The 21,600-nt window shown below is 29.9% G+C and overlaps 10 protein-coding genes and 2 pseudogenes across 12 annotated transcripts, besides 1 other annotated feature; 2 read left to right on the top strand and 10 right to left on the bottom strand.

The window, feature by feature from the left end:
* Positions 1–109: 109 nt before the first annotated feature.
* Positions 110–538, bottom strand: TVAGG3_1026070 (peptidoglycan DL-endopeptidase CWLO family; the record flags this gene model as incomplete). Its single annotated transcript, XM_001305906.1, has 1 exon — positions 123–536. The coding sequence occupies one exon, from the start codon at positions 534–536 to the stop codon at positions 123–125; it is 414 nt and encodes a 137-aa protein (XP_001305907.1).
* A 1,819-nt stretch (positions 539–2,357) lies between these two features.
* TVAGG3_1026080 (uncharacterized protein) lies at positions 2,358–3,896 on the bottom strand (the record flags this gene model as incomplete). The annotated part of the gene is made up of 1 exon (XM_001305905.1): positions 2,838–3,896. One exon carries the CDS (start codon positions 3,894–3,896, stop codon positions 2,838–2,840), a length of 1,059 nt encoding a protein of 352 aa, XP_001305906.1.
* Positions 3,897–4,319: 423 nt separating this feature from the next.
* Positions 4,320–4,979, bottom strand: TVAGG3_1026090 (uncharacterized protein; the record flags this gene model as incomplete). Its single annotated transcript, XM_001305904.1, has 1 exon — positions 4,342–4,950. The coding sequence occupies one exon, from the start codon at positions 4,948–4,950 to the stop codon at positions 4,342–4,344; it is 609 nt and encodes a 202-aa protein (XP_001305905.1).
* Positions 4,980–6,062: 1,083 nt separating this feature from the next.
* TVAGG3_1026100 (uncharacterized protein) lies at positions 6,063–6,278 on the bottom strand (the record flags this gene model as incomplete). The annotated part of the gene is made up of 1 exon (XM_051255002.1): positions 6,063–6,278. The coding sequence occupies one exon, from the start codon at positions 6,276–6,278 to the stop codon at positions 6,063–6,065; it is 216 nt and encodes a 71-aa protein (XP_051080576.1).
* Positions 6,279–6,502: 224 nt separating this feature from the next.
* Positions 6,503–21,600: part of a mobile genetic element that runs on past the window's edge.
* On the top strand, positions 9,859–10,526 carry TVAGG3_1026120 (annotated as a pseudogene). The gene has a single exon. A coding segment is annotated over exon 1 (668 nt).
* Positions 11,755–13,950, top strand: TVAGG3_1026130 (annotated as a pseudogene). The gene has a single exon. A coding segment is annotated over exon 1 (2,196 nt).
* Positions 14,338–14,697, bottom strand: TVAGG3_1026140 (uncharacterized protein; the record flags this gene model as incomplete). Its single annotated transcript, XM_051255003.1, has 1 exon — positions 14,338–14,697. One exon carries the CDS (start codon positions 14,695–14,697, stop codon positions 14,338–14,340), a length of 360 nt encoding a protein of 119 aa, XP_051080577.1.
* Positions 15,612–16,654, bottom strand: TVAGG3_1026150 (Prim-pol domain family; the record flags this gene model as incomplete). The annotated part of the gene is made up of 1 exon (XM_051255004.1): positions 15,612–16,654. A coding segment is annotated over one exon (1,043 nt), but the record flags the coding sequence as incomplete, so codon positions are not given.
* TVAGG3_1026160 (uncharacterized protein) lies at positions 16,852–17,340 on the bottom strand (the record flags this gene model as incomplete). The annotated part of the gene is made up of 1 exon (XM_051255005.1): positions 16,852–17,340. The coding sequence occupies one exon, from the start codon at positions 17,338–17,340 to the stop codon at positions 16,852–16,854; it is 489 nt and encodes a 162-aa protein (XP_051080579.1).
* TVAGG3_1026170 (uncharacterized protein) lies at positions 17,959–18,246 on the bottom strand (the record flags this gene model as incomplete). Its single annotated transcript, XM_051255006.1, has 1 exon — positions 17,959–18,246. The coding sequence occupies one exon, from the start codon at positions 18,244–18,246 to the stop codon at positions 17,959–17,961; it is 288 nt and encodes a 95-aa protein (XP_051080580.1).
* Positions 18,622–19,787, bottom strand: TVAGG3_1026180 (uncharacterized protein; the record flags this gene model as incomplete). Its single annotated transcript, XM_051255007.1, has 1 exon — positions 18,622–19,787. A coding segment is annotated over one exon (1,166 nt), but the record flags the coding sequence as incomplete, so codon positions are not given.
* Positions 20,041–20,995, bottom strand: TVAGG3_1026190 (DNA/RNA polymerases family; the record flags this gene model as incomplete). Its single annotated transcript, XM_051255008.1, has 1 exon — positions 20,041–20,995. A coding segment is annotated over one exon (955 nt), but the record flags the coding sequence as incomplete, so codon positions are not given.

Raw genomic sequence — 21,600 nt, forward strand, 5'->3', positions numbered from 1 at the left:
TTTACCTATGATGAACAGGATTATCGATATAGATACAACTCTAAATATCCATTTTTTTGAAAAAAATATAAATTCATAAAAAAAGTTGAGGAATTCTGATAAATATTGCAATTTATTTCTAATTAGTAATATCTACGGTAGCCGTAGCTTTCCTTCATATATGCAATCTTAAGAATGCAGACTGTCTTTCCTGGTCTTGGAGCATGGACCATTGATCCATCACCACAGCAGATGCCAACATGGTGAGCTGGGTTGCCGAAGTAGACAACATCACCAGCAGCGCCAGATCCTGCTTTTCCGCCTCTGGCCTGATCCTTGGCAACGCGTGGAACACCGTAGACGCCGCACTGGTTGTGTGAGTAGAGGACTAAGCCAGAGCAGTCGAACAAATCTGGTCCTGTGCCTCCGGACATGTATTGCTTTCCGATCCTGCTTTTAGCTACATTAAGGATGGCAGATCCACTGGCATTTGGAACCTCTCTTCTCTCGTGTCTACGGCGGGCAGATAAAGCTGCAGCAAAGAAGAAACTGAGCATTGTAGATTATGATTTTTGATTTGAAAGGTTCTGAAAAATTTTAGAAACCGTTTTTGACGTCAGGGCAACTTCATATTCTCCAAACATAATCCGCATTCGAATTTTGCCCAAATCTTATTTAACCATATGTAATCTATTCAAAAATTAAACTTCAACCATATATATGAAAAATTAAATTTTCTAATGTTTCCCTTTGGCTTATTCACATTATACTTATAATGGTAAGACTATATGACTAAGCGATTCTTATTATGTTATTATTTATTAAGTTTTATGCGAAAATGGTAAGAAAAACATCAAAATAATTACCGATGTATTTCTCAGAATTTATTTTAAATCTGATACGTTTTTTTAAATTACGAAATAGTGTAAAATGCAATAATGGACAAGTGCTAAATTCAGTGTGAATCTGCAAATAATTCAAAAAATTCACTTAGGCCTATCAAAAATTGAATGAACTGAAAATTTATTCATAAAGTATGCAGCCAACTAAACTTCACCTTATAACCGCACATTTTAGATGTGATGCATTGCATGGTGGGAAAAACAACTCCACGATGCATTATTCATTAAGTCGAAAAATTCAAAATAAAATTTATTGGTTCCCAACAATTAAAACTATCAAAAATGATTTTCAACAGCAGTGTCATAGCAAGGAATAACAAATTTTTCTCAAAATATCTTCAATTTGTTAAAAATATTTAAAAATGTGAACAAAAATTATTATGTAAAACAGAAATAGAAATATTTACAAAATCACACGTCAGAAATGAAATAAAACTGAAAAATAATTAAATCAATTTGATTTCAATGTTAAATCAAATACAAACATCAAATAAGTTAAAATCATTAAATTCATTTTCACCAATGTGCGTTTCCTTTTCATTAACAAGACAGAGCGAGCGATAACGAAGCCCAATCTGATACGTTTCTTCTTTTGAGAGTAAAACGTTGATTTCATCTTCTATTGTGAAATTTATACACTCAAGAACATCATGGAAGCTAAAAAACAAAGGTTTTTGCTTGGATGTCAATTTTAATTCGTGTCCAGAGAATTCTTGTGTTATGGATCCTTCATCACCCTTTTTATATCCTATAAACATTGAAGGGAGTGATGTTGCATTTGAAGGACGATGCATTTTAGAATTTCTCTGAATCAAGAGCATCATGACAGCTAACTTATGTACTTGTTCAATAAATATTACTGTTTTATCCTTTTCCTTTCTGTATTGATGCATAATTGTTATTTATTGATATGTACTTCTGATTCTTTGTCAAGTATCCAGCTGCAGTTAAAATTGATATAACATCATAGATGCGTCTCTGTGCAGTCTTAGCTTTTGAATCCAATAGCATATCTTTTGTCATAATTTCTGATATTTCTTTCATCGTTGAGCATCCAAGCTTCCTCACAGTGTCCATCACAGGCTTAGGAAGCTCAGACATGTATATGCATTCGCTTTTATCCTTTTGTGTTTTGTTTGTCATGGTTTTTGAGATGAATCAGAGAAATAGTGAACTTCCTATTTCAAAAAAAAAATTTTATTTGACATCAAAAATTCTGATTAAATTGATTATTGAACTATTAACAAGTTGCATGAAATTGCTCTTCAGCTTCAACAGCATAAATCGCCTTGGGTTGAATGAAAGATTCTACCATAAGGAGATAAATTTTAATAAAAATATGGCGAAATGATTTAATACGGCCTAATCATTCACTGCATCAAAGAGATTGATGTCACATGCATTAAACTATATATTTTTAATAATTAAAAAAAATGATATTCATTTAATTTCTTACATTTAAATAACATTATGAATGTAAAATTGATGTATATTAAGTTCATGAGTTTCATGCTTATAATAGTTGTATTCATATTTTTTTGATATTTTCAATTTGAATATACCAAGTCTAATTGTAGATTTAATGGGAATAAATTCATCTAAAACGGTTATAAAATTGAATCTAGCTCTTCAAATGATAATAACTTTCTGTATTAATTTGGTATTTCAGATAAAAGGTTCATAAATGCTAAATTTATTTCATGATTCAGACAATAAGCCTGTTATTTATAATGCTTAAACTTTGTTTGAATCAGAACTTGGTAATTATTTTTTGAATGAAATTTAATCTGAGCAACTGAATTTTTGAATGTACATTTTCTCCAAAAATATTTCTATCTGATAAAGCAAACAAACATGAAAAATTTATTCAAAACAAAAAGTTGTGAGTAAAAATTGTCTATAAGGATTATATATTATATCGAAACTATAACAAAATTCGCAATTTGGTTTTGGATTTCAAAAATAATCATCATCTGAATCTGAAAATCCTAAAACTTTAGAGGTATCTCTTTCTAAGCTAATATTGCTTTGTATGGAGTCACTAGATTTCGTTAATGAGTTGGAAAGTTGCTGATCATTTGTATTTTCAGCCTCAGAAACAGATGTATTTTTCTTCATAGGTGACTCGAAGTTCTTGGATGTAGAATTTTCATACCAGCTTAGGCTATTTTCTTGTTTATCAGGAGAATCAGAACTATCTGATAAAACAAAAGTAATGTGTTTTTGATCTCTATTCTTAATAGATGGAGGTTTCATTGGTTGGAGTGTTCTATTGAGGTCATGGTTAACTTTTACAGGAGTAATTTCTGGTTCAAAAACGTATCCTTTTTTATAAAGTGAACAGATTGGCCCATTACCTCTTTTCCATTGAGCTCCTTCACGTACTGATTGTTCATTCCAATCTATCAATTTACCTTGTATTTTCTTTTTTGAATCAAATCTGTTGAATTTATTTTCGTGTATTGGCGGAGAATTTTTAGTTACTGGAGAATGTAATAACGGAGGATAGGGATTTAGCTGTGGTGTCATTCCGGAATTGATTTTATTGATATTCATTGGAGCCAAAGTAGGCCCCAATTTTGGAATTATTCGATCGTGTGAAGGGATATTATTTAATTTTGCTTTAAGCATCTGTAACCTTGGGTTATGATTGATAGAATTTATTAAATAATTGCAATTTAACTCAACTCCTGGTAATTTTTGTGGTGAAACAAGAACTAATTTTAAAAGGGGCGATTGATATGCTCTGAATTCGAGGGCATTTTGAATTTGTTGTTCAATATCTAGGGAACATGTGTATAATCCGGCTTGAAAGACTAATAATTTTGGACCAGGTTGTATGGGTTTGGCCATTTGTATCCTCAATATTCTTTTTTCTTGGAATAAATTTAGCATCAGGCCAAAAGAAACGGGTTGAAATTGCTGAAATAATACATTTAGATCATAAGATCCGAGCGCATCCTCAACAATATTTGCGTCTTTTATAAAAACTTCTATGGAAATATCTTCTGTCATGAACTAAAAATTTTTATACGTTAAATTCAATTCTTTTGAATTCAAATTTTTGCAACAATCATTAATACTATTCGTATAATAAAATTTAATAAAATTTTGTCTTGTCAATTAATTCAATTCAAATGGTTTTTCATAAAATCAAAAGTATTGAAATTTAATCTAGGGTGGATTTCCTAAAAGAAAAGGATAAGAATTATAATTTATACAAGTACAGACATTGTATTTTGGGGAAGTTTAGTACTATCTTCTAATTTTGATTGATTTTGTATTCGTCTGGACTTGAATTCAATGTTTTTGTAAGATATTGGTGGATTTTGCATTATAGTATGGTTAAAAAGTATCAATGGATCAATGCATTTTAAATTATGTATTATTTAGATTCAATTTGAAAATCAATATGTAAAAAAATACAAATATATGTGTTTTTAGTCCTATTAAATATAAGTTAAATACTAGCAATATACGCATTAATCAATGGGAGGTTAGTTTGATAACTCATATTTATATTTATGAATGATTTCCTTCGAATTAAATATTCACTGACTTTTACCCAAATACTAACTGAATCTACTTCATCGCAATTAGATGGAATACGTCTGCGATTTTCATCATTAGTGGCCAACATTCCAATTGAAAAACACCAGAATTTATGGCCAGGACAACCATCTAAAAGAGTATACGGATAATTCGAGCGGGCAAGACCACCCCAACAGAATAAAGATGCTTGTATATCAAGGGGTTTATAGCCTGAAACAGTATGTGAAACATATCCTTCTGGTTTATTTATTGGATTATTAAGTTGCTGCCAAATATTATATTTATTAGCAGATTCATATACCAAGGCAAAAGTATATAATCCATCCTCTCCTCTTTGCTTGTTGCTGAGCTCAGAAAGAATGGAATATTTATCACGTCTATTACATGATATTGCTTCAGTAACTTGACTAAAAAATATTCCATTGGCTACGTTATCATAAAAAATTAACTGATATGGTTCATTTTTAATAAATCCAAATGTGTATTGTCCGATGTTAAATTGATTTTTGACAATCATTGGCAGTTAATACTCATACTAAAATTAAGTAAGGAATGAAAATAATTTTGTCACTTTTTTCACATTACTAATACATAAGTAGTATATGTGGATGGGTTGTGTGACTTTTTTTGTAACCGTAAGAATTCATACAATATAGAACGATTTTGTATCATTCTTACGGTTTTTATTCTCACGTTTTTGAATAAATCAAGATTTGAAAATTTTGAAAATTGTAAGACATTTACACTCAGCCCATACATAACGAAATAAACACATTAAAAAATTAACATTAATTTTAAAATAATTTATATTTCATCACTTATAAAAGAAGCTATATATAGATGATGTCAGGTTATTCAATAATTAAACATTGTTTAAATCCTGAATGGAATCAATGGAGTCATAATAGTAAAATAAATTAAAAATAATTGAAACTAATGATTATTTGAATTTATGAAATCAATTATTTGATTCATTCTTTCTTCAATCTCTTCTATTCTTTTTGTTAAATCATCTATTTTCATTAATGAGGTGATTCTTGATTGAGGAATAGATTTCAAACTAACCACTCCTTTTATTTTTGAAATTTTGAATCCATCAACTTTAAACATTTTATTCAATTTACATGTTGTCAATTCTTCAAATAATTTTTTATTATTAGCATAATAGTCATTAAATTCTTCAACAGATGAAAAAATTTTTATTTCAGTAATTGGTTTAACAACGTTTATTTTTTGTTGAACATTTTCACTTTCATTTATTTCTTCCTCCTCTGTTTCATTTATTTTTAAAATCGGTTTCATTTATCATTAAATAAAAATTAGAATATAAGTGATGAAATATATTTTTTAATTAATATTAAATCAGAAATGGCGGCAGGATTCTTTAAAAAATTATGGGATGGAATTAAGAAAGCTGCGGGTTGGGTTCATAAAAATTATATTAAACCCGTTGCAAACTTTTTGGCACCAGTAGCGAAAACGGCAGGAACTATCATAGGTGGAGTATTAGGTACTAAAGCAGGTAATCCGGCGATGGGAGCACAAGCAGGTAACGCAATTGGTGGAATTGCTGAAGGAATACTTAATAAAATAGGAGGTAGATAGTGGAAAAATAAATAAATATTATTTTTATCTTAGTATCGGTTGAAGTCTTTGATAAACTTTTTCTCCTTTATTTAATATTTCTCTTATTGGGGCAGCTTTTGGTGTTATTGATTCAGCAACGTCACTAATTGCTTCTTTATTCTTAAATATCCAATTTGCTCCTTTCTTCATTGTTTCCCAAACTTTATGCGCTCCTCTTTTTACTTTATCCCACAGTTTCTTAAATATACCTGCAGCCATAGTTGATTATTTCATTAAAATTAAAAATTCATTTTCATCTTTTAATTTTGATTTTTTTTTATTAATAAATGACGACTAACTATTTGGTGCCAAACACTAAACCGATTAATGGAAATGTGTTTCATTCATTCGAAAAGATAAATGAAATATTCGCAAAGAATGACGGTAGAAGATATTATAGAGAACTTGAAAGTTCATGCTATGACTCTGATGCTCCATATTTTGATGATAAACAAACTCATTTAAGAATTACAAATCCGGCTCATGATGTGAACCAATTAGGTGACACATATATTAAACGCAAAGTTAAAGCAACTCTAGTTTCAAATAAAGCTTTCACATGTGATGCCGCTTTTAAATGCATGCGTTTATTCGTTGGTTACAAATCATCAAATCAAAGCTTTAAACAATTAGAAGTAGAAACCGAAAGAGGTGATGCCGGTTATCTTCAGATGGATTGCGCCCGTGAATCTTTCGCATTTGCAACATATAAACCAAAATCAGAAAGGAAAGTTAAAAAGTTTGTTCATTCGTTATATAATAATGTTCAAAAATATGATAACTCAGTATGTGGTAAATATATTGACCCTTCAGAAGTTTTCAAGAAAGCAAATGAAGAAGTTGATGTCACTTTTGATATGATTATTCCGGTAAATGATTTGTTAGCATTTCAGGCGTTCGATGATTATCCTAAATCATTTGGTGAAATCATTCTTAAATATTATGTTTTCAGGGATACTTTAGTATTTTGTCAGGTTGACCCGTTAAGAGTTGCTGATTTACAAAATTACGTTTATGAAAAGATAACTGATGAAAATTATGAAAAGATTATGAATCATGTTTATAAATATGATCGCAAATTCCAACAAATCGGACTTCCTGCCAAATTAATTACAAGCTTAGCCGCTACATCTGCTGACGCAACAGTTGATGACGTTATTATTTCATGCACAAAGATGGAAGTTTTAGAGGATAAATGCATTACACCAGGATACGGTTTAATTGAAGAATCAGTTAAAGCAATACCACGTTTATTCAGTAAGGAAGATCCATTCATGATTCCAGCTCAACATATTGACGTTCGTTCACTAAATGGAGGTTGCATCACTCCTGAAGGTATCAGCTCAGATTTCTCATACGCTCTTCATAATGTTACAGATGTTGTGTTAACATTTCCGAAGAATGCAATGCAAAGAACAGTTTTAGAAAATCCAATGCTTCGAGGTCTTCAGGTCACTATAGATTCCAGAAACTTCCCCGATCAAGCGATGACCACAGTGGGTGACATATTCTTTACACGTATGCTTCAAGCTTCTGATTTAGATGGAGTGAATGAATGCACAGAAGAATACGAGGACTCATTAACTAGACCACTGAATGATGATAATGGCACGCCATTAGCTAGAACATGGAAAGACCAAACTTCATTCTTATGCACTATTCCAGTTCAACGTGATGGAGCGGGTATATTCTTTGATGGATTAGAAACTTTCAACTCACAAGTTACAGTACAAGTGAAAGCTTATCCAATCATTCAGGGTGAAAATGACACTTACTGTTCAAAGGTGACAAATCCTCCTCAGGTTTGGTTTACTAGGACTACATATTGGACATGGACACCGGATGAAGGTTTGAAATATCATCCAACAGGTACACCACCACAGTATAGAAGTTCATATGATGAAATATTGATGAATAGAAATGTTTAAAATTATAAATTTATTTTTGATTAAATGGATTTAAATTCATCCACCCTTATGAAGAATTAGCAGGAGTATATAATACATACGTAGATGATATGATTAATGAAGCATTGAGTGATAATAGAAATGCTCTATCTAAGGAAAAATTAATGAAAATTCCATATTCTGAATGTTACTTAAATTCAATCACTGCAGCAATTGGTAAACAAAATAAAGGTAAAACATTAACGATATTAAAACAAATTATCATTATTGCTAACACTTCCCCCATTCACATGTGTTAATTTATATCAACCGTTCAGGTTCACCTTCAGATGATACATTTGAATCTTTAAAGCATTTAATCAAAATTCCAATTATTTATTTATCACAAGAAGAAGCAGAAGATTATTTAAAAAACTTTTTAATGTATAAAGAATTATATAATACAATCAAGAAGCAAGGATTAGAGGATAAAATTATTGATAAACAACGGGATGAATTATTTGAAACACTTTCTATTTCAAATTTTGATAGAGAATTTTTGCATTCACTCATTTTTTCTAGATGATGCAGTGAAATCAAAACTAATAACAAATGAGAAATCATATTTTAATCAGTTATTAACTCAATGTCGACACATTCAGTGTTCATTCTTTATGGCTGTTCAATATTTCAAAGCATTAAGCACAAACATTAAATCAAATCTATCAACCCTTTTCATTTTCAGTGGGTTTAGTCGTCAACAGTTGAACGTTATGCTTTATCAAGTGAATTTACCAATGAGCATTAATGAACTTTACACACAATATCAGCAATTAGGTGAACATGGAAAAATAATAGTTGATTTAAATAAAGGTGTTAAATTTGATTAACTTTTTATAATTAATTTTTATTTTTTATTTATAATTAAACATGACAGAAATAGCAAATCTTCTACAGGTTCCATTAAAACAAGGGACAAACAAAAAGGGTGTATATATAATAGAACTATGAAAGTTCCAGACGGAATGAAAGAATTAGTTCATATTGTTGCTGGTCTTCAAAAAGATGTTAAACAAATGAGAAACGTTTTAACATTACCAGAAGCTCAAGCATATGCCAAACGTCATGGACCAAATTGGGAAGCACATGAAGCAGACATTACAGGACCAAATGGAAAACCTGATGGTATAAATGAAGTTTTCGTTACTGATGGTCAAGGTAATATTAAAGTCATAAATGGGTATAAATTAACAATGACGATTATCCTAAACGTAAAGCATATAATGAACGTTATCCTATGCAATTTGATGAAAATGGAAAAGCTGTTAAACAATACATTGGAGAAGGTGAAAATGGTCCAATTAATTCATACCGTCTAATCCATATTCTTATTTCAATGAAGAATTAAATGCTATTGAAGAGGGACCGGATGGATTACCACGATATGTTAATCAGTTTGATGGTCAATATGCAAATATTAGACCTGAAATTCCAGCTAAGAAATTCTTTAAAGTTGCTTTATTCGATCCAGTGTTCAATGAACAGAAAGAAGCAATGAAAGCAGAATTTAAACCAATTCAAGTGGCAAGAATTTCTTCATCTTCACTTTCAGAAGCGTTCAAGGAATTGATAAAGAAACCACTTTATTCTCAACAAGGTTATAACTTTGATTTAATTAAAGAAAGTGATAGACGTAAATTAGAAAAATCAGATGGTTTTAAGAATGCATGTAATGAAATGATTAAAGATATTGTAAATGATAAAATAAGACTGGAAGAAACTCAAAGCAATATCAATAACATAATTGGTGCAGTTACAAAGAAAGTATAAGCAAACAATGATGAACCTTGGGATATTACCGTAACAACTAAATAAAACTTTAAATATATTTTTCTTTTTTTTATTCATTATAAATGAGAAGACGTTTCACAAGTCAAAAGAACACAAACGCAAAAGCAGAGATTACGGTTGGTTATAACGTAAATGATGATAAATCACGAATTATTCAAAATGTTAAAGTTAATGTTAGCCCTGAATTAACAAGGTCAGCAACTCAACCAAATTTATTAACTCGTGACTTACCGAAATGAAGAATGAAGAAAACCATGAGAATGGAGACCCAATCATTTTATCTGAACCTGGTAAAGAACCTGTTGAAATTCCCACTTATCCAACATACCCCCCACCTCTTTCATCAAACATCGAGAACCCATATAAAATAGACATTAATTCTGAATTAATGAAAATTTACCGTGATATAATAACTGATAATTATGATTCAATAATAAATTTAATTGACCAATCCGGTTTAATTATTTTACCTTATGAATCATTAATTCACATTATCGCCATTCTTTGTGATGTTCAAGATTCAGACGTTAAGATTCAATTTTTCATAGATGATGAGGTTTCATGCTGCGGAACAGTTGCAAAAATAAATCCTATAAAGGATATTAGCACAATTAAGATATCAAAGAACGGAACAACAACTGAACTTCATTTAACATATAATGATATTTATAATAAAATAGTTGATGAATATAAAATATCACTTGAAAAATTCTTTGTTAAGGCTATTTAATATTCAAGCATTAACATTATTGAATAATAATCCTTTGAATCATAATCAATAATAATTGACCTTTCACCAGTTTCTATCGTTTGTTTTATTTCTTTTTGTTCCCCACTATCTGGATCGGTCATTGTAATTGTTTTTGTTATAGTATCAGCTTTATCTTTAACTTCAATCTTTTTTCCATCGGGATATTTAAACCAAAATTCCAAAAATTCGATATTGTCAATCTGTTCATATTTTAATCTATCAATTACATTTTTAATACCATCTGAAAATCTTATGAAATGGTCATTATATGGGTTTGATTGAACTAAATTTGAATGAAGTGAAATATAACCTGTTGATGAATATGACATTGACTCATATTTTCTGAAACACTAAAATTTATAACATGAATGAATTTCTTATTCGTTGAATTTATGAATTCTTGAGGTAATCTTATTCTAGTTTTATTTATCACTGGAAAATAACGCTTTACCATATTTTTAATCGTAATAAAAATGTCAATTATCAATATTATTTCGAATAATAACTGTGAATTAAATTTAACAGTTAGCGGAATTTATAATGTTACTCTCGTTTCTGTGAGTGGTAAATTTAATCCCATTCTTTTAGACCCTTCAGATTATATATCATTTATTAAAGATGACCTTGAAAAAACGTATGATATGTATATAAATAATGTGATAGCGAAATGGGATATTAACATGATTTTAAGTTATTTAAATGAATCATTTATCGTATGGTATGAAGAAAATTTTAAATCAAAACCTGATAAACTTTTTGAACTTGATGAAATAAATAACCTTATTAAATTCCGCTGAAAATTAAATTTTGTACTCCTCATCTTCGTTCATTGTTGGGGATATTAAATTTTGAAAAAGATGTTGGGGATGTTTTGTATTCTGACACTGGTTCCAATTTCATTTTAATCAAATGTGATAAAGTTAATACCCCAATGAGATTTTCACATCAAACATTAGACCCTAACTCTTACCCATCAATACAAAACATTTTATCCATCAACTTAAACACATTTTCTTTATCATATCCGTTTCAATTATCTGGGAATTCATTTATTCTTCATTCAAAAGATTTATCAAATATTAAATTTAGAGTAACTGACCTATTTGATTGTGATTTAGAATTCATGAATGAAATATTATGGCAATTTCAAATAGAAAAAATAGCTGATGAGATAACAGATTAAATATTTATTTTTAAATCATAATAAATGATTAAACAACAGCAACCACAACAACTTAAGGCACAAAGCACCCAGGTCCCTCAGACCATTACATACGCCATATATGCATATAATTCAAAGACGGCAGAACAAACGCAAAGGTTGAAATATGGAGATTTGGAGATAGTATTGAAAAATGACCATTTCGAATTCGTTTGCAAAGGTGGTGCAGTGATATCAAATATAAAAGAAATTTTATTTATGAATTCTAAAATTAAAGGTATATACGGATGATATAACATCAATTCCACCAGAAGAACAGAGATATTACGCATTAAATGCATTTCCTAAAGTTTTGAAGATTGGAAGATTTAATTTAAATGAGGAATTCATAAAAGGTTTCCTAAATGACATAATGAAGAAAGCGGATAAGGAATGTGTTGCTGCTGCGTTAGAGAAGAAAGCGGATAAGGAATATGTTAACGAAAAAGATAATGAAATTAAAGAAAGTGTTGAATGGTATCATGAATGGACATCAAAGATTTTAAAAACTAAAGCCGATACAGGATGGGTTTCAGGATGTTTAGACCTTAAAGCGGATAAAACATATGTTAACGATGAGTTAGAGAAGAAAGCGGATAAGGAATGTGTTGCTGCTGCGTTAGAGAAGAAAGCGGATAAGGAATATGTTAACGAAAAAGATAATGAAATTAAAGAAAGTGTTGAATGGTATCATGAATGGACATCAAAGATTTTAAAAACTAAAGCCGATACAGGATGGGTTTCAGGATGTTTAGACCTTAAAGCGGATAAAACATATGTTAACGATGAGTTAGAGAAGAAAGCGGATAAGGAATGTGTGGATAGTGAGTTAATGAAGAAAGCTAATATATCATTTGTTAATGAAGAAATAAAACAATCAGAGGTCTATTTTACTCCGCCATTTTTAAATTTTATGAAATCATCAGATAAAACCTTTGATATAGATTCTTTTGAATGGATATGTTTCGATGGAGTGACCATGTATTTATTTTATACAGATGGAGTGCTTTATTATTTTAAAACAAATGATTTTAAAAACTATGAATCATTTACTCCATCTGTTTTGAATCCTGATACACGAAAGCCAATCATTAATCCAATAATTTTATATGTTGAATATAATAACGGTAAATTTATGGGAATGATAACGGTTGAAGATGATTTTTGCCCTTGTTATTCATTCGATTGTATCCAATGGTTCAAATGTAATTTAAATCAAGATGCTAAATTTAAATATCCAAATAATCCTATTAGATGTGTTAATAATAAATGGGTACTAATTTATGAAGTCAATCAAATTTTCATTAGTGAGGATGGGATAAATTATTATATGTTTAGTATGATGTCATCAGATTTGAAAATTGATTATACAAGTAAGTGGTATTACATTAACAACATGTATTTTATCCTACAAAATGATAAAATTTATAGATCATCTTCAATATCACAAGTCAATTTGAACAAATTTTTCAAGCTGATGGAGACATTGAAGCTTTATGTTATGGATCAAATGTTTATGTTCTCGTTTCAGGTGAAATGGTCTATTCATATCCTGTAAGTTATAACAGACATATTTATTTATCACAGGATTTATCAAATTGGGAATTGGTTTATTCATTCACTCCAAAATTTACTCAAAATTATAGATTTACAAATTTATTTTATATTGATGGGTATTTCATTGCTTTAGGATGTGGTGATTTAGTAAATATCAGTAGTGATGGAAGAAACTGGTCTGAAATCACAAAATTTCAAGATGTTAGAAAAGCAATTTTCAAAAATAATACGTTAATATTGATAACAAGACCAGTTTTAAATACTCACCCAAATTCAATATTATATAATAAATTCAATATTCATAATGGATTAAATACAATTCTTGAGATGATTTACCCCATTGGTTCTATTTATACGTCAATGAACTCAACAAATCCTTCAAAAGTTTTAGGTTTCGGTATGTGGGAACAGATTGTAGATAAATTCCTCTATTGTGCTAGATATTCAAAGCAAACAGGAGGTTCGAAGAAAATTACTGAAGCAAACCTTCCACCGCACACTCATACGGGAACTACAAACTTTTCTGGCGACCATAGCCACTCATTAAGAGACCATCCATTATACAACTCAGAATATTATGCTGGCTATGACGTTTTATCTCCAGATTATAACCATTCGGCAAAAAAAGACTTTTCGACCAACTGAACCAGGAGGAAATCATTCACATACTTTCACAACAAATCCAACAGGCTTGGGTAAAGATTATATGCCTCCATTTATGACTGTATTCGCATGGTACCGCATTTATTGAATGTGCTTGAGCCTACTTTGCAGGCTTACCACGTTCATTGAATGAACTAAATATATTTTATGTTTGTAATTAATTAGGTAATGAAGTAATGAATGAACTGCAGAAATAAATGTTTACGTTAATGTTTACAGGTTATTCAATAATGAATTATTTTTGAAGAACTGAAGGTGCTACCATGTTACCATGTGCTACCAGGTCATTTAACTTCTCTGAAAAAGTGTGACAACATGACATTTTGACAACACAGCAGGATTAATGCAAAAATAAATTCCAATCATACTTTATAAAGCTTCATTTACAGGTATTTCATCGTCAGTAAATGAATCATCATTATCGTTTGGTTCAACCTGTTTATATAATCCTTTCATTTCTTCTTTCAAAACATAACACCATGTTTGTTTACCGTCTATTCTTCTATGTTTCCTATCACATTTATCCTTAATACTCATTTGGAAATTCTTGTCTTTCATGTCTGATGGTTTGCAGAATAGAGCATTTTCACACGTCATACCTGCACACAATTCATCATAATGTGTATTTATCCATACATCTAAAGGATTTGTTGATAACTCGATTAAATCTTGTTTGGCTTCAGTCATCGGTATGATTCGTACATTAAATGATGAAAGGTCATATTGCATAAAATATGTTAAAAGGTTATCATAAAATTCCTTTGTGCATGAATTCATCAAATTCTTGAAGTAATCAAATTGACCCTTGAATTTACCATTAACCCTTAAAACTACGTATCTTCTGTCTCCAACTTCAATTTTGACAGGGTAGACGTTGTTAGTTACGAAAATGAAATTGGCAACATTCTGTGCTGTTCTTCTGGGTTGATTCTTTTCATTAATTCTAATCGCATTATCTGTAATAATTGATTTCAAAGCGTTGAAGTTTGCGAGTCTGTCTTCACCCACATTCTTGAGTTCATTAAGTATACAAGAAACATTTTATTCTCAACTACTGAATTGAAATTACCCGTTAGCTCACTTATTTCAGTAATGTTTTTACATGAATAACCAGCGAGGAGTTCAGAAATAATGTCTGTAAATCTGTTTTTACCTGTTCCCTGAAGTCCTTTCAAAATAATTGCTGTTTCATTCTTGATTCCAGGATGTTGAATCATTGATGCAATCCAGCCGAGAAGGTATTTATACACTTCATCGTTATTATCACAAATGGCTTCTTTAATGAAATTCATAAACATCTCAATTTTTGAGTAATCTGGTTTTTCGAGAATGTTGTATTTATAACCCTGAAACGTTGAGAAAACATCTGGGAAATCAGATTTAAAGCAAACACCCTTAACGGTTAATGAGGATAATTGATTTAGTAGTACATCCCATGCTGTTATGGTTTTACCTTCTTCTTTAAATAATTTAATCATTTTGAGTGACTCTTTCATGTTTGATTGAAGAACGAATGATATTGATTCATTTTGTCGTGGATATTATAGTCCTTTTGAATGAAATATTTATTTCCACAATCTACAAAACGGATTACACGTGATAAATCCTCAATTACTTCAGAACTGTTTTTATACTGATGATTTTCAGCCTTGCGTCTAATATCTGTTATCAAGAATGAATCATCAAGTTTTATATCAAATGTTATTTTTGGCTTACGTAATAAAGGTAAAACGTATTCATCATAATATTCCTTTTGGTATAGTTTTAGAATCTTCACTAAAACAAATGGAGAAGTCATTAAATGTGCATATCTACTACGTGCTTTTTCAAAATTACTTTTAGCATTTTCAGTTAAATTGCAGAAGTTATAAACGTTATCGTAGGCTTCATTAATTAAATGATTAGGTAACGAATTAATTGCTTGAAACAGTGTGAATAATGTAACTTCTTTTTCTAAATTCATGTTTCCACCGTCATTATGTACTTCAAAATCACAGATGCCATCAACTATGCTCTGGGCAAGTTTATCGTCAATGTTTACATCTTTGTTTTCATTCATTATACTCTTTATTTCTTCATTCTTCTGTTCAACTCTTACCTTAATATTCAAATCATTTAATATATCATTCACTGTTCTGGTTAATGTTGAATCATAACTTCCACGAATGAATGAGTATGTATTGATTGGTTCTGTTGCATTCTTGCGAACTCTTGAATCAGCCATAACTACTAAAGAACGCTTTGAATCATCCATAGAAGTCATTATATCAATATCATAATCATTGCAGGAATAGCATTTAATCATTCTGTTCGAAACTGCATAGAAGAAATTAGTGTTGCAATAAATGTGAAGACCTCCTGAAGCGGTTTTAACAATAACATCTTTATCCGAAAGTTTTGATAGAATGTCTTTTCTAACTGTTTCTTTAAGTTCATCATTGTACGATTTATTGATATCAATATCTATAATCGTTAAATTTGAAATTTTATTTACTAATAAAGCTGTACCAGTTTTCCTTCCTCTTCCTCCATCGTGTTTGAGGTAGTTATGTAAATCAATCTTGTTTTCACCAATTCTTTCGTTGAGGGTTTTAGTTTCTGCCACAACTAATTCCTCAGCTAATGAATCAATAACTTGTTCATCAGAAATGATAAAGTTACTGTTGTTGTTGTTTGTTGCTGTCATTTATATAGGAATAAAAAAATAAAAATAATTTTAAAACTAACTTTATTTTTGGGTCATTTACACTCATTTACGATGAAGTCATGACAAATCATTTCCTGTGTTGTTGTCAAAATGTCATGAGGTTAGAAATGAGGTTAGATCTAACCATCTACCCTAAAAATTATTTTTGGTGAATTCAATAAAAATAAATGGTTCATTTACTCACAATATTTTTGTACAAAACAACCCCAAGCTTTTAACTTCTTTTCTGCAGCTTCTAATGCTATCTTAGCGAGTTCATATTCTCTAAATTCTCTCTTTAAATTTTCTTGTTCCCATTGGTCTAGTTCGAATGGAGAATCTCTATAACCATAACATAACTCACGTTCATGTTCTAATTGTTTTTCGCACATTTTTCTAACTTCTTCTTCAAACAAAGGTTTAGCATTCTCTACTGTATCTTCAAGTTCTTCTTCATCTAATTTCTCATGAACTTTCTTGTCTATGGAGTCCATAATATCTTTGACATAAAATGCATACTTTACAGAGCACCATTCAGCAACAAAATGAACGAGGTCAGGATGTATGTAAATACCTTTGAATTCATTTATAACACCCTTTGTAAGCTCATAAAATGCTTGTTTTGAGGTCGAGCCACTTTTGGCTCCACCGTATTCGTTCATCCAAAACTCAAGAATTTCCTGCATTTTAGTACTATTGAGAAATCTGTTTAAATGGTTTAACTTTCCTGCTTCTCTTGCCATCTTTGTTGCATTAATGTAACCATCCTTGTCTCTACGTAAGACTTCAATACCGTTATAAGTGCCTTTTGTGAATGTTTCGCCATTAGATTTGTTAGTGAATGTTTTTGCTTCGACTGACATTTCTGTTCTTACATACAAAATAAAAAAATAAAAATAATTTTAAAACTAACTTTATATTTGGGTCATTTACACTCATTCCGATGAAGTCATGACAAATCATTTCCTGTGTTGTTGTCAAAATGTCATGTTGTCACACTTTTTCAGAGAAGTTAAATGACCTGGTAGCACATGGTAACATGGTAGCACCTTCAGTTCTTCAAAAATAAGTCATTATTGAATAACCTGTGTTGTTGTCACAAACTTTAGAACGGCATAATTTAAATTTTTATTTTTATCATAAATGGATACCCCACAAGCTCAAAATTTACCACGAATCATAACAAGGGAGGAAATGATAAAAATGATGCAAGAACATGTTAAAAATAACAAACCACTAAAATTGAGAAAATGTGGTTATGCAGTAATGATGGAAAGAGAGATGTTGTCAAAGAGGAATAAAAATTAAATTTGGATTGAGTTTAAAAATTCATCTTTATTAAATTCATCTCTTCCAATCAATTTATTTATTCTATTAAATTCTTTTATTTTTGCTTCACTCAGTTTAAGGATTGAACGGTAAGTTTCTAATTTTTCGATTATTTCTTTATCGTTTTCAGTTCCATTAGTTTTATGGGCATCAACCCCACCGCATTGTGGCTTCTTTTTGTAATAGCATATTTTTGATTTAATTCTGTTTAGTTTCTTTTTATATTCATCGTCTGGACTCTTGACTGCTTCGTTGTCACTCATTTCTTACGAAATAAAAAAAATTAAATATTATTTAAATATAATGGAGTAATAAAATAAATCGGAATTTCTATTAATTTATTGTCAACTTCAACTAATACATTACCGTTAATATATCTAACAAATTCAGCTATTGTGTCAAATCTTCGTCTTCTTTTTGTCATTGATTTATCAGTTTTTCCATAATCGAGATGAATCAAAACTTTATCCCCTTGTTTAAAATTCATGAGCCCCGAATTAATTTGTTCACGTTTAACATCATTCAACCTTTCCATTTGCTTTCTAATATATTCCCATTCTTTTGAAATATCATTTTTCATTTCCACTGGTTTCATGTTTATAGTTCTATGCCATGTATTATTATAATAATATACTAACTGTTGTATGATGGAGTCATGATTTCCATCCCAGTATATCTGACCGTTAACCCCTAACGCATCTCTAAGAGTTCTCATTACTGCATCAACTATTTTATTATGAAATGTATATGGAGAGGATGAAAAGAAAAAATTAATTTGTGGGAAATAATGAGCCATAGCTGCCTGAAATCCTTTATCACCATCACCCCTGATATTATCTACTCTTTCATGATCTAGTAAGTATTGTATAGCTCTTCTTGTTTCCTGTTCTGTTTTCCCTTTCACTGGAATGCAATATAAATATCTAGTGTTAATGTTAATGGCAAATAAATAAGTAACTTTTCCTTTTGAATATTCCAGATGATCGATTTCGTATGAATATGGATATGGAGCAAATGAGGGGCGACTAAATTTTTCCTTTAACGGTTGAATTTTTGGGTCAATTGGTTTATTTAATATCTTGAAATCCTTTTTAAAATCTTTTTGCTTCTTTAATGTTTGAAATGGATATAATAAAGTGAATGATGAAGGATTAACTGAAGGAGGAGGCGGTACTGTCGTTGGAGGTTTTGGTGTTGCAGGTGGTTTAATTTTATCTGCTTTGATTTTGGAATTCATTCCTTCCTTCATTAATTCTGGATGTATTCTATTCATTTGTTTTAAATATGCTGTATATAAAGGTTTGATATACTTTCCCGCTTCGAGTTTATGTTGAAGGATGAATTCCAAAAGTTGATCTTCATTTAAAAGTCGGGCTGAATATGGTTTAACTAATGAATCATAAATTAAAGCTTGTGCTTCATTTATGGTCTGAAGAACCTGGGCGTTTTGTTCCTTTTGTTTTTGTTCCTTTTGCTTTTGCGGCTCAGGATTATATAAATTATATAATTCATCAATATCTTCTTCTGTTAATACTTTATTTTTGAAATCTTTCAACTGTTTAAGTTGTGATTTAGTTTTTCCCTTTGTATATTCATTATTTTTAATTTTGTCTTTAATTTCAGAAATTATTTTATCATGATATTTCAAAACTTCATTTTTATAATATGGATAATAATATTCCATATCATCACCCGTTATAGTGTTATCATATTTTTGGAGATATGATTTTAAATCATAATAACTAAGAAAATTTTGATTAAGTACTAAATCATCAATTAAAATTTTTAAATATGTGTTATTCATTTATATAAAAATAAAATAAATGTTTAAGGGTGCCCACCTCTTTGAATCATAGTATCAAAACCATTATTAACGGTTCCTTTTGTCTCTTCTGTGGCATTTCATTAAAAATAAAATTTTAAATTGTATTAAATAAATGGCATACAACATCCATTTTCACAACATACAGCCTTAGTGTGTGCTCCTGTTAATGCAGTCTTACCGATTGTTAAGCGAGTCATTGACCTGTTTTTAAGTTGTAAATTAATATTCTGACCATCAAATATCACTTTATCATTTATTATATCCAAATATTTTTTAGGTGTTAATTGCTTATTTTGTCGTAAACTAACACCCTTCATTTTTTGTGCAATCTTTTTAAAATCACTTCCATCAATTGAACCGTTGAATGATGTATAACATTTAGGGCATAAAGCAACCATGTTATCACCTTGTTTCTCAATTGCTAAACCCAATAATTTTTTCTCATGTGCTTTTTCTTCAGCTTTATTCTTTAATTTAGGTTTAAATTTCTCATCAAAACAGAAGAAATCAAATGGTGCGAATTTGAAAATGTTTTTATCATAAAATTGTTTATCGGTTACAATTGCTTGAAATGCTTGAGTGTTAGGAAGATTTGGGTCGCCAGCAATAGCCCAATAAGATGAATCAGTATCACCTTCAATGAAATGAAAACGATTAACATCCATGCATTTATACATAAAATCATAAATGAAAACCAAATACCAGTATTTAGCATTATCTAAAGTGAAGAATGCCTCTTGTAAACATGAATCACATCTATAAAATCTATCTTTGAGCATCAGTTGATACGTATCCTCTCCTATTTCTCTTATGTTTTTAAACTTATTTGACATACATGCAACGCGTGCCTTCTGTGCATTCATTATTTTAGTCTTTGCGTAATTTTGTGTATTCATTGCATCGTAACCATATGATCCATTAAGTGAAATCTTGCAAAATAAACTTTTTCCTTTATTTCCTTCTAATTCAGCCTTTTGTCTTTCGTTCATAAATTTGTTCGCAAATTCATTAAAGCAAGTGTTTTTAGTAAATGTTAAAATTGATTGAATATCATCAATGATAAAATGAAATCTGTCTATTAGATACCATAGATAATAAGAAGAAAATGGTGGATATTGGTTGTGTGTTGATGCTAACTGAGTTAATTTCCTCTGTTTCTGGTCAACTGGTAGATTGTTTGATTTCATGTAATTATACATAAAACTACCAATTGTTTTTTCATCTGTGATAATATCTAAGTTTCTTATTATCGGTAAAAAGTTTATGTAATCATTAATGTATTTTTCATCAATGTGACCCTTTACTTCAGCCACGAATAAAGTATTTTTCTTCTTAATTATTCCCAGTGTTTTTGCTTTCTTTGTTGCTGTATCACAAATGATAACACCATTCAATCTTCCCGGCATATACATTTTATGGTCAGTATATTGAATGAAATCATGAGGATTAGATGAAAATGATGAAGGATATAATGAATTAAAGTCAACACCAACGAAATGAGTCATAATGTTGGTGGTGTCCTCATTTGATACAGTTTTAGTTTCTGGATTATATGAAAGTTTATTAATGTGCGTGATTCCTTTAAGATTTACTCTATGTTGAACATTTGATAAACCACCAGTAATTCCATTACGGAGAATGTGATAAGCTTCAACTGAATCTAAAGTCATTGGTAAATTATTTTTTAATGCATAATTTCTTAAATTGATTCTTAAACGTTGAACATCTTCATCTTTATTTGATTTTACGACATTGCAATAACAACACATTAACTGACAATTTTCTTTGGTGT

Source organism: Trichomonas vaginalis, chromosome I (assembly GCF_026262505.1).
Source record: "Trichomonas vaginalis G3 chromosome I, whole genome shotgun sequence".
In the NCBI taxonomy this organism is placed as follows: domain Eukaryota; phylum Parabasalia; order Trichomonadida; family Trichomonadidae; genus Trichomonas; species Trichomonas vaginalis.